At 45.8% G+C, this 13,153-nt stretch overlaps 1 protein-coding gene across 2 annotated transcripts; it reads right to left on the bottom strand.

Annotated features, from left to right (window-relative positions):
- Positions 1-404: 404 nt before the first annotated feature.
- LOC128409243 (zinc finger protein 397-like) lies at positions 405-7,735 on the bottom strand. Of its 2 annotated transcripts, XM_053379560.1 has the most exons (5): positions 7,495-7,735; positions 6,176-6,429; positions 4,643-5,437; positions 2,648-2,777; positions 405-1,280 (listed from the first exon to the last, which is right to left on the bottom strand). In XM_053379560.1, the coding sequence occupies exons 2-5, from the start codon at positions 6,176-6,178 to the stop codon at positions 607-609; spliced, it is 1,602 nt and encodes a 533-aa protein (XP_053235535.1). In that variant the 5' UTR covers positions 6,179-6,429; positions 7,495-7,735; the 3' UTR covers positions 405-606. The 2 variants fall into 2 exon arrangements, with proteins under 2 accessions (XP_053235535.1, XP_053235536.1); XM_053379561.1 differs by lacking the exon at positions 6,176-6,429 and having other exon boundaries at positions 7,495-7,731.
- Positions 7,736-13,153: the final 5,418 nt, after the last annotated feature.

The raw sequence follows: 13,153 nt of genomic DNA on the forward strand, positions 1-13,153 counted from the left end.
ATTTTACTTTTAAAAGACAACTGAAGGCGGCCCTGTTTAGGGAAGTTTTTAATGTCTGACGCTGTATTGTTTTTAATATTCGGTTGGAAGCTGCCCAGAGTGGCTGGGAAAACCCAGCCAGATGGGCGGGGTATCAATAATAGATGATGATGATGATGATGATGATGATGATGATGATTTTATAAGAGAGGGTGAAAAACCTCTTTCTCCAAAACCTGCAAAATATTATAACCCTCTATCATCACGTTCCTCACATTTTATTCTTCTGTGCTAAAAAGCCCTAAAGGGTGTAACTTTTCCTTTGAGGACAGTTGCTCTGGCCCCTTGATTGTTTTTTGGTTGTGTGTGCGCATACAGACAATTGCTCCCAAAATAAATAAATCAAAAATCAAAATAGCCGTGGAAGGAATGGAGAATATTCTTTATTGTGTTAGCAACCGAATGCTCCTGCATTACACAATGTCTAAACACAGGACATTTTTGTGACTGAAGTTTAGCTCGGGTGTGCAATCCACTCAATCAGTCATTTGGCAGTACTGATCTCCTGCATCTCGCCCTGCTGCCATGGAAAAATAACCCCCCTGCAGTCCATGCCATCTTTACAGCTTAGCGTGCAGTGTGGATTCTCTGATGTCTATTAAGGCAAGTGTTGCGAGAGAACCTTTTCCCGCACACCGGGCACTCGTGGGGCTTTTCCCCCGTATGAATCCTGCGGTGTGTGTTAAGGTTAGCTTTCTGGCTAAAGCTTTTCCCGCACCGCGAGCACTCGTAGGGTCGTTCCCCCGTGTGGATTCTCTGGTGAGTGTTAAGGTAGGAGCTGCGAGAGAACCTTTTCCCGCAGGTGGGGCACTTGTGAGGCCTCTCGCTCTCGCATCTCTTGCGGTGCCCGAGAAGGTGGAACTTCTGGCTAAACCGCTTCCCGCAGTCGGAGCACTTGAATGGCTTTTCTCCCGAGTGGATGTTCTCGTGCTTAAGGAGGTTCGCGCTCTGGCCAAACCTCTTCCTATACGCAGTGCAGATGCTTGGTCTCTTACCAGTGTGACTCCTCCGCTGGTGTGCATCCTCCTTCAGATCCTGGAATGTGCCCCCAAACGGGACAGACACACCGACTTCTCGCCCGAAGTCCGCTTCCTGGTGCCCACCTTGAGCACTTCCCTGCTCGCGGAAACAGGAAACGTCCTCTCCTGCTCTCCAAACCGACATCCCACGTGGTGGCAGATGCTCGCGATCTTCCGGGCTGTACCTCTCCGCTTCGTTGAGGTTCGTCCACCCTTTAGCTCCTGAATGGGAAAATAAAATTTCAGATAGGTGCTGGAGATGCAAAGAGGTTGAGGGTATGTTTTATCATGTGTGGTGGACTTGTAAAAGGGTAAAAGAGTTCTGAGAAATAATTGTATAATGAACTGAAAAAAATGTTTAAATGTACTTAAAAACAACAACAACTAGTGTTCTTTTTGTTGGGGATAATTCAGACGGAAATTCCCAGGTGTCAAAAAATGGTTATTTATGTTAGCCCAAAAATGGAAAACGAGTGAAGTCCCAACCAAAGAAGAATGGCAACTTAAACTGATGGGATATACGCAGCTTGCGGATTTAACATACAGAATAAAAGAACAAGAAGAACATAGGTTTAAAGAAAATTGGAAAATGTTTATTGAATTTATATATTATTAAATTTTCTGTTTTACACTTTTGAATACTCATTTAAACATCCTTAAAATATCAGTGACTTCCCTTCTTCACTTTCCATGGTTCATTTTGCATTTCATAAATCCCTGCATATTTTACATAAACTAAACCATTCATTATTCCATTATTCCATCCATCAAAGCTTATTTGCATTGTTGAATTTATCTTAATGCTGCCAACGTTTTCAAGTGTACATAATTTCCCCCCATATATTCAATAAACATTTCCCAATCTTTTCTAAATGTATGTTCTTCTTGTTCTCTTATTCTATATGTTAAGTCTGTAAGCTGCACATATTCCATCAGCTTAAGTTGCCATTCTTCTTTAGTTGGGACCTCACTCTTTTTCCATTTCTGGACTAACCAAACACGGGCTGCAGTAAGGTATGAGGTTTGAAGCCCTGCAACAGGGTGAGCTCCCATTGCTCTGTCCCAGCTCCTGCCAACCTAGCAGTTCGAAAGCTAGGTAGTTCGAAAGCCAGTGCGAGTAGATAAATAGGTATTGCTGCGGCGGGAAGGTAAACGGCGTTTAAATGTGTTCTGGCTTCCGTCAGTGTCCCGTTGCACCAGAAGCGGTTTAGCTGTGCTGGCCACATGACCTGGAAAGTTGTCTGTGGACAAACTCTGGCTCCCTCAGCCTGAAAGCGAGATGAGTGCCACAACCCCATAGTCACCACTGACTGGACTTAACCGTCCAGGGGTCCTTTTACCTTTTAACTTACATAAATAACCTTCTGTTGCCATATTGTCAGTCTATTGACCAAAGGGGATGTGATCCCCTTCTCCGCCCATGAATTTGTCTAATCCTCTTTCAAAGGCACCCAGGTTGGGGGCCAACACTGCCTCCTGGGAACGAGGCAGCTTAACTATGAGCTTAAGTGAAGAAGGATATCCTTTCACTGGTCCTGAACCTTCCAACCTATTACAAGCGCCTTAAGACACACTTTTGCCATCCTCACCTGTTAAGAGGGCCTCTCCGTGGTCAGCTTCCTGCTTGGTCTCCCGGCGCATCTGCCGCTGGACGGGGTCAGAAGGAACCAGTTCCGGCTTGCAGAAACTCAGGACCACCTCCTCAAACGGCACGCTTACCTGAAATAGCAGAGGAGATTCTCTAAGGACAGGATTTAGGGCAGGGGTGGGAGTGGGCACCCTCCCTGACCCACAGGTTGCATGCGGCCCTCCACCAGACTTCCCCTGGCCCTTTGAGTTCCCCTCCAGCCCTTTTCAGCAAGGGACCACATGAGCAACAGAGGAAAGGTTTGCGATTACGGATGGGAGATGCTGTCCTTTATTATTCTCACCTTCTCAGTCTTTCAAGTTCCTTTCTCCACATTTTTACATAGGTTCGCTGGTTCTTTTTATTATAAATATATCTATATATTGGGTTTTGATCAAGATGATGATTGGTGGAATGCTCTCTCCAGGGAGACTCACCTGGCGCCTTCATTATACAGCTTTGGGCGTATAACGTTCCTCTTCCACCAGGGCTTTGGCTGATTAACATCCTATATCCTTCTAAATGTGTTTTTGGGAGGGGGAGTGTGAGGATTCCTGGTTTGTTTTGGTCTTGTTTGTGTTTTTATTACGTATTTTGTGTTTTTAGAATGTACAGTGGTACCTCGGGTTAAGTACTTAATTCGTTCCTGAGGTCCGTTCTTAACCTGAAACTGTTCTTAACCTGAAGCACCACTTTAGCTAATGGGGCCTCCTGTTGCTGCCGCGCCGCTGGAGCACGATTTCTGTTCTCATCCTGAAGCAAAGTTCTTAACCTGAGGTAATATTTCTGGGTTAGCGGAGTCTGTAATCTGAAGCGTATGTAACCTGAAGCATATGTAACCCGAGGTACCACTGTATTTTTATGCTGTGAACCCCTCTGAGGTCTACAGATAAGGGGTGATATATTTAACAAACAAATAATAATAATAATAAACAGTAAGAGTCAGCACAATTTTTGTACCTGTTACTTGGCTGTAGAAATGCACTGCAACATTTGGAGAATCAACCATTTCGATGGATGGCTGTGTTTTGGTTGGACAGTGGTTGGAAATGTGTCAGCTACCTAATTGCCAACCGAATCAAGTCAAGTCATTTTATGATGGTCAATGACAAGAACTGTGTCCAGTTCTGGGCACCACAGTTCAAGAAGGACACTGACAAACTGGAACGTGTCCAGAGGAGGGCAACCAAAATGGTCAAAGGCCTGGAAACGATGCCTTATGAGGAACAGCTAAGGGAGCTGGGCATGTTTAGCCTGGAGAAGAGGAGGTTAAGGGGTGATATGATAGCCATGTTCAAATATATAAAAGGATGTCACATAGAGGAGGGAGAAAGGTTGTTTTCTGCTGCTCCAGAGAAGCGGACACGGAGCAATGGATCCAAACTACAAGAAAGAAGATTCCACCTAAACATTAGGAAGAACTTCCTGACAGTAAGAGCTGTTCGACAGTGGAATTTGCTGCCAAGGAGTGTGGTGGAGTCTCCTTCTTTGGAGGTCTTTAAGCAGAGGCTTGACAACCATATGTCAGGAGTGCTCTGATGGTGTTTCCTGCTTGGCAGGGGGTTGGACTCGATGGCCCTTGTGGTCTCTTCCAACTCTATGATTCTATGATTCTATGATTCTAAGTATCCAAACGAAACACCAATTACAAAATTTCCCGCCCATCCGATACACTATCTGCAGCCTTTATAGCCCGAGGCATTTGGCTAATTAAACAATCAATGGCCTTTTACCCTGTGGTTTTTTAAAAATTGTTTTGCTTGATATTATGTTTGCTGATTATTATGATTTGTATTTTTTGTAGTTATAATATAAACAGCCCTGTGATCCTCGGATGAAGGGTGGTATAGAAATTTAATGAATAATAAAAATAAATAAAAACCTGCCCCCCTTCCCCAGGTTACTGGCTGCTCATCTGTTCCCAACTTGGGGAAAGCAAAGAACACAAGGAGCTCACCTGAGGTTTTGGCTGCTCTGCCTCCTGCTGCCTGAGCAGGAAGTCCTCAGCCAGGGCCACTGCCTGGAAGCAGGTCTCTGGCCCCCGTTCCCTGACCCAGCTCTGGATCTCTGGAGGCAGGATGGTCAGGAACTGCTCCAGGATCAGCAGCTCCAGGATCTGCTCCTTGGAGTGCCTCTCCACCTTCAGCCACCGCCGGCAGAGCTCCTGGAGGCAGCTGTAGGCCCCTCGCGGCCCCTCGGCTTCCCGGTAGCAGAAGCGCCGGAAGTACTGGCGGTTCTTCTCCCTGCTGATGGCGTCCCCGCGCAAGATGGCCGCCTTCACTTTCCCATAATCCTCTCTGTCCCGGCCCTCCAGCCTGCGGAAGGCCCGCTCGGCTTCTCCGCTGAGGGCCGGCGAGAGCCGAGCTGCCCACTCCTCCCGGGGCCAGCGGCAGGCTTCGGCCACTTGCTCGAAGGAGGCGAAGAAGGCCTGGGTGTCATCCCACGGGGTGGGCTCCTCTGGCGGCTGCGGGACCCCCCAACCCACGTGAGGGGACTCCACTTCCTTCAGGAACTCCTGCCACTGGACCTCCCAGCGCTGAAGGATCCCTTCCCCTCCTTCCTCTTTCACTTGGTGCTGGGACGGCATCTTTTGCAGGAATTCCCGGATGCAGCCCCTCTGGTGGGGCTTCCTCACACTCTCTGCTCCCTCCACCGGTTTGGGGGCTGCTTGGCTTGGCTCCTCCATTTTCATCCCTGGCGCAAGCCTCTCGCGCAAGATCGCAGAGGGGGCTGAACAGGTGGTCCTGGCTCCCTGGGCAAAAGAGGCATTTATGTTATTATTTATTAAATTTATATGCCGCCCTACAGCCCCAGGTCTCAGAGAAATGAGTGATTTATTTGTAATGTTAGCAAAGACACTCAAACAAGGCAGACAAGAGTCTGGAGAGAAGTCCTGCCTCAACACTTTACTGAGAAAACTGAACAAAGTAAGCCCACAAGAATGAAAACACTCTACAGAGTATGATCTGAGGAAAAGGAACATAGGGAAGCATTTTGTACTTCAAGCCTTGCATGTAGCAGGGAGACACTGACCCAAGCATACGGAAGAAAAACTCCCTCAGAACTGCACAGCCAATCACAGCATTTGCTACCTCAATAAACATCATGCCACTCTGCCTGGTTGCCAAGCTGATATCAGCTGATATCAGAATTAACCCTTACATTACAAACTGAATGATCCCTGCTGTTGCACTTACAACGACTCTTCCCAGCCTAAATCCTTTACTGGCTCTGATTTGCACCCTCTTTAAGTGTTTTAACTGATTATAATATTGCATTTTAAAACTGCTATATCCGGCCCTGTGCAAGTGGCTTCTGGAAGGTTTCCCATAAGAGAATTTGCCCTTTGGGGTGAAAAAGGGTGCCATACCACTGCAATAAAATACACCACTTGAGGTAGCAACTCCAAAACAATTGCAGAAAAGAAGAGAAAACAGTAGCCTAAAAATTAATAAATCATAAAACACCCAGAGTAAAAGTACAGTCGTACCATGGTTCTCAAATGGAATCCATTCCGCAAATCCGTTCAACTTCCGAAAATGTTCAAAAACCAAGGCACAGCTTCTGATTGGCTGCAGGAGCTTCCAGCACTCAATCGGAAGCCGCGGAAGGAACGTCAGACATTTGGGTTCCAAAGAATGTTCCCAAACCGGAACACTCACTTTTGGGTTTATGGTGTTTGGGAGCCAAAATGTTCGAGTCGAAGGCATTCGCCAACCAAGGTATGACTGTAGTTGCATTGGCCTGCAACAGGGATGATTTATATTTGTTTTTTAAAACTTGCAATCACTAAAATAAAGCGGTCCTAAAAAGATATCAGGTGGTTCTTAAAAGAAGACCCCAATGTACAGTTGCCAACTGTCCAGAAAAATACAACCTGGGCGGCTCCTGTTCCTTTAAGACAGTTCTGATCCCCAGAAATCAGACAGCACAGCTTTTCATGGCTTCAAAATAAACATCATAAGGATCACCTGACACATCTTATACCTGCTGTTCCTCAAGGGGCTACATTACAAAATGGAAGACAATGGCCGCTGCTGGCTTTCCATAGCTGCCAACCTTCCCTTTTTTGGCGGGAAATTCACTTATTTCAGCGCCGTTTCCCGCTGCTTCCCACTGCTATCCCAGATTGTTAGTTATCCTGTAGACTGTCCCCGGGACAGCTGAGGCTGCTGATCCCTTATTTTCAAATCTGAAAGTTGACATCTATGTTTCAGCCCAACCCGTCAGCAAGCCTTGTCTCATGTTCTCATGTTAGCGACAGCCCTGGGAGGTAGGCTGGGCCAAGAAAAAGCAACCAGCCCAAGGTCACCCAGCGAGCATTGTGTCTGAGGGAGGAGGGCTGGAACCTGGCTTGCTATTATCCTAGTCTGACTTTTGCAAGAGACCTCAGGATCAGGCCAGCGGCCCCTCTAAGTCCGGTGTCCTGTTCTCACAGTGGCCAATCTGTGGGAAAACAGGAGCTGAGGGCTGTGGTTTCCAGCAACTGGGATTTCCATGCATTGGAACCCAGGAAGCTGCACAGAGTCAGACCCCTGGGTCCACTGTCGTCAATGACAGCCAGTGGCTTGCCAGGGTTGCAGACGGGGGGGTGGGGCCGGAGTGGGGCATCGTTTGCCCTAAACTAGAGATTGTGGGGGCTGCAAATGTTGCAAGGCACCTGCTCATTGCAACCTTGGCTGTTCGTTTCTTTCCAGCCACCGAAGGAATCCCTCTCGCTTCTTAACTTCTTGCATCTCTCCTCCCGCTTAAAAAAAGCAAGCAAGCAAAAGCACAATCTGCAATTTGAAGCAATTTCTAAGAACTCACCCCAAAACCACACACACACACACACTCTAGAAGAGGCTCCAACCAGCTGGAGAGGAAGAAATGGCACACAGGAAGTGAAATTGTGACTTTTCACGTCCTGCCTCGCCTGCCTCTCTCTCTCTCTTTTGCACATCCCCACACCCAAACATGCACACCCACACTTCCGCATTTCCACCCTAGGAAGCCTAAACACACCTCCCAGAACCCCTCTAGGACTGGCAAGGAGCTCGCTGGCTTTAACTCTTCGAACACCTCGAGTGGGTTGCGGGTGTTTCCCTCGCTTGGCTGTGAGGCTCAGTGGGTGGAGCACAAGCTGGGAAATGTGCATTTTATCTATTCTATACATTGATTGATTGATTGATTGCGTTTAAATCATGCTAAACATTTCGTGCTGGTTCCTTTTGGTTTTTGGTTGTAAATAGGAAATGTTTTTTGAATAGGAAATGTTGAAGAATTATAGAAGCATAGATTATCTGACTTTTAGAAGACATCTGAAGGCAGCCCTGTTTAGTGAGGTTTTTAATGTCTGATGTTTTGTCCTGTTTTTAATATTCTGCTGGGAACCACCCGGAGTGGCTGGGGAAACCCAGCCAAATGGGCAGGGAATGAATGAATGAATAAATAATAATAATTATTATCCCAGAATTTCAGAGCTGGAAGGGGATCCCCGAGGATCTTCTAGTCCAACCCTCTGCAATGCAGCTGTCCCATACAGGGATAGAACCTGCAACCTTGGCGTTGTCAGCACCTGCTCTAACCTACTGAGCCTGCCACACACAGAGAGACAGTGTGGTGTAGTGGTTACTGCAATGGACTATGATCAAATCCCCACTCTCATAGAATCATAGAATCATAGAGTTGGAAGAGACCACAAGGGCCATCGAGTCCAACCCCCTGCCAAGCAGGAAACACCATCAGAGCACTCCTGACATATGGTTGTCAAGCCTCTGCTTAAAGACCTCCAAAGCAGAAGACTCCACCACACTCCTTGGCAGCAAATTCCACTGTCAAACAGCTCTTACTGTCAGGAAGTTCTTCCTAATGTTTAGGTGGAATCTTCTTTCCTGCAGTTTGGATCCATTGCTCCATGTCCGCTTCTCTGGAGCAGCAGAAAACAACCTTTCTCCCTCCTCTATGTGACATCCTTTTATATATTTGAACATGGCTATCATATCACCCCTTAACCTCCTCTTCTCCAGCTCCCTTAGCCGTTCCTCATAAGGCATCGTTTCCAGGCCTTTGACCATTTTGGTTGCCCTCCTCTGGACACGTTCCAGTTTGTCAGTGTCCTTCTTGAACTGTGGTGCCCAGAACTGGACACAGTACTCCAGGTGAGGTCTGACCAGAGCAGAATACAGTGGCACTATTACTTCCCTTGATCTAGATGCTATACTCCTATTGATCTTCACTTATTCCTATTAATAGTGAAGTATAATAGTGAAGTATATACAGTATAATAGTGAAGTATTCCTATTGATACTTCACTCTGCCATGAAGCTTGCTGTCATCAGCTCTCAGTCTAGCCTACCTCACAGGGTTGTTGCGAGGTTCAAATGGAGAGGTAGAGAACCACATAAACCACCTTGAGCTCCATGGAGGAAGTAACGCTTCTGAATACCAGGAGGGGAAAGATGCTTTTGTGCTCGGATCCTGCTCGCGGGTTTCCCTTTGGAGGCATGTGGTTGGTCACCGCGAGAACAGGATGCTGGGCTCAGTGGGCCCACTTTGGCCTGATCCAGAAACCAGGCTCTTCTCATGTTCATATGTATATATTCATGTGTTTGTATAATTTTATTACATTTAAATATATATTCTATTTCATAGAAACATCAAAGCGATTTACAACAGAAATACATTAAAACATTAAAAAGTGAAAAAAAGCAGGCATCTGTTGTGGAAGGACGTATTCCAAATTACTGGCATGGATCTAGTGGAATAGGAAAGTCTTCAGCAGCCCTTGTTTAAGAGGTTATTGTATTTTAGTGTTTTGTTGGAAGCCGCCCAGAGTGGCTGGGGAAACCCAGCCAGATGGGCGGGGTATAAATAATAAATTATTATTATTATTGTAACGATGAAGCAGAAGATGTTTGCTTAAACTCTATTGGCAGAATATTCCTCAATAAGGCAAAAAAAGGTAAAGGACCCCTGGACGGGTAAGTCCAGTCAAAGGCGACTATGGGGTTGCAGCGCTCATCTCGCTTTCAGGCCAAGGGAGCCGAGGTTTGTCCACAGCTTTCTGGGTCATGTGGCCAGGATGATTAAACCACTTCTGGCGCAACAGAACACCATGACGGAAACCAGAGCGCACAGAAACGCCATTTACTTGGACAAAAAAGTTGGTTTCCAGGTGGAAAAATCAAAATTGGAAACAGAACTGTTAGATCCAAAAATCAAGAATTTGTCAAGAATGTATAACTTGCTGTTGAAATGGAACACTCAGGATGAAATGGTGAAATCAGCCATGATTAAATGGGCACAAGATGTTGGACATAACATAATGATGGCTGACTGGGAACAGTTATGGACCACAGGTATCAAATTCACGGCATGTAATGCCCTAAGAGAAAATTTAATGAAAATGATTTATAGGTGGTACATGACACCAGTCAAGCTTGAAAAAATTTATCATTTGCCCGACAATAAATGTTGGAAATGTAATGAGACCGAAGGTACATTCTTTCACCTTTGGTGGACATGCCCAAGGATTAAGACATTCTGGGAGATGATTTATAATGAAATAAAGGAAAATAAAACCCCTAGGTGGCTGTCACCAATGGAGGCTAAGGAAGTTAAAAAACCTAATATGGAATCTAAATGGCCAAAATATTGGGAAATTGTAGAACAAGAAGGTGGAAATGTGAAATTACAGAGTTATGAGAAATTGAAGTTTAAAGTAAGAGATTGGCTACATTATTACCAGATAAATGAAGTTTTCAAACAGGACAGGAAAATCGGCTTCCAGGTGGAGAAGTCAAAGTTAGAAACAGAATTGTTAGAACCCAATACGAAGAATCTGTCTAGAATGTACAACTTGCTGCTGAAATGGAATACACAGGATGAAATGGTTAAATCAGCTATGATTAAATGGGCACAGGACATTGGTCATGACATTATGTTGGCTGACTGGGAACAGTTATGGACCACCGGTATAAAATTTACGGCATGTAATGCCTTAAGAGAGAATATTATGAAAATGATCTATAGGTGGTACATGACCCCAGTCAAGCTTGCAAAAATTTATCATTCTTTCACCTTTGGTGGACATGCCCAAGGATTAAGACATTCTGGGAGATGACTTATAATGAAATGAAAAAGGTATTCAAATATACCTTCTTGAAGAAACCAGAGGCCTTTCTCCTGGGCATGGTCGGCCAATTGGTGCTAAAGAAGGATAGAACTTTTTTTATGTATGCAACAACAGCAGCAAGAATACTCATCGCGAAGTATTGGAAGACACAAGATTTACCCACCCGGGAAGAATGGCAGATGAAGTTGATGGACTATATGGAACTGGCGGAAATGACTGGCAGAATCCAAGACCAGGGAGAAGAGTTGGTGGAAGAAGACTGGAAAAAGTTTAAAGACTATTTACAGAAATATTGTAAAATTAATGAATGTTAGAAGAATGTTGGAATGAAGTTATATGGCTTTAGTAGAAATGTTATAAGGAATTAAGTATAAATAGATTAACAGAATATTAAAGGGAAAAATAAGGTTAGAATGTGTTGATTATAGGATAGAAAACAGAGGAAGATGGAAAGGAATTGCTGAAACAATTAATAGAAAAGGTAAAGGTAAAGGTACCCCTGCCCGTACGGGCCAGTCGTGTCCGACTCTAGGGTTGTGCGCCCATCTCACTTAAGAGGCCGGGGGCCAGCGCTGTCTGGAGACACTTCCGGGTCACGTGGCCAGCGTGACGAAGCTGCTCTGGCGAGCCGGCACCAACGCAGCACACGGAAACGCCGTTTACCTTCCTGCTATAAAGCGGTACCTATTTATCTACTTGCACTTAGGGGTGCTTTTGAACTCCGAGGTGGGCAGGAGCTGGGACTGAACAACAGGAGCTCACCCCGCCGCGGGGATTCGAACCGCCGACCATGCAATCGGCAAGCCCTAGGCGCTGAGGTTTTACCCACAGCGCCACCCGCGTCCCTAATTAATAGAAGTCGAATACAAAAAGGGAGGTGTGAGGAGGTCATTGAAACAAGCCAATGAAAGATAAGATATTGAAATTGTTTGATGTGTTTTAAACTGTTTTTCGTTTTGTTAACTTAATGTGTTAGTGTTATGTAGTGTTTCTGTATTGTATTGTATTGCTCTTTTCTTTTTCTTTTGTAGTGTTTTCCTTTGTAGTGTTTCAATTGTTGGAAAAGGAATAAATATTATTTTAAAAAAAACAACAGAAACGCCATTTACCTTCCCGCCACAGTGGTACCTATTTATCTACTTGCACTGGTATGCTTTCAAACTGCTAGGTTGGCAGGAGCTGGGACAAAGCAACGGGAGCTCAGTCCATCGTAGGAAATCGAACCACCGACCTTCTGATCGGCAAGCCCAAGAGGCTCACTGGTTTAGACTACAGCGCCACCCTCAATATTGGGCTGATGACACTATAGGCTCAGTTTCTTGTTGCCGTCAAATGAGCCTCATTAGCTCAGGGAACAGCCAACGGTGCTCCTGTGTACGATGTCAGTGATCCAGCCAGGATCTAAGGCAGGCATAGGCCCTCAGCCCTCCAGATGTTTTGGGACTACAACTCCCATCATCCCTAGCTAACAGGACTGGTGGTCAGGGATGATGGGAATTGTAGTCTCAAAACATCTGGAGGGCTGAGTTTGCCTATGCCTGATCTAAGGGTTCAGGTGGTCCCTGAGGTGCCCTGGACCTAAGCTGGGTTTTCAAAATTAAGACAAGGACCTTTAACCTGCCACACTAGCAAATGGGTGGCCAGCACAGAAGCTTAAACCATGGTGCCACATGGTATCGGGCAGATGCCCCCATCAGCAGCCTGGCTGCCACTTTCTGCACGTGGACCTGGTGCAGGGAAGATGGGCAGGTGTGGATGGGCGGAGGGCAGGCTGAGTTTGGGGGAGCAGTGACTCATTCTCCCTCATGACCAGCCTCTCCTGCTGGGTAGTCCTTTCCTTGATATTCCTCTGAGGAAGCCCCCTCAGTTTCCAGACCCTCCCAGGAGCTTGTGACTGACACCTGTCTTTCTACCTCTTTGCCTTGGGTTTTGAAACTTAAGAAGTATATTTTCAGAACCCACCTTATTTTTCTGATTTTAATGTGCTTGAAACATCACGGTTTAATTGCTGCAACTCGCCCTTCACCCTTAAAACTGAAAAATCATTTATTTATTCTACAGGTGTGGTTTAAGATTATTGTTCTTATTTATTAAATTTGTATACAGCCGTACCTTGGAAGTCGAGCGGAATCCATTCCAGAAGACCGTTCGACTTCCAAAACGTTCAAAAACCAAAGCCCGGCTTCTGATTGGCTGCAGGAAGCTCTTGCAGCCAATCGGAAGCCCGGTCAGACGTTCGGCTTCCAAAAGAATGTTAGGAAACCGGAACATTCACTTCCGGGTTTGGGGCGTCCGGGAGCCAAAATATCCGAGTACCAAGGCATTCGGGATCCAAGTTATGACTGCACTGCT

This window comes from Podarcis raffonei, chromosome 2 (assembly GCF_027172205.1).
Source record: "Podarcis raffonei isolate rPodRaf1 chromosome 2, rPodRaf1.pri, whole genome shotgun sequence".
NCBI classification, from domain to species: Eukaryota; Metazoa; Chordata; class Lepidosauria; order Squamata; family Lacertidae; genus Podarcis; species Podarcis raffonei.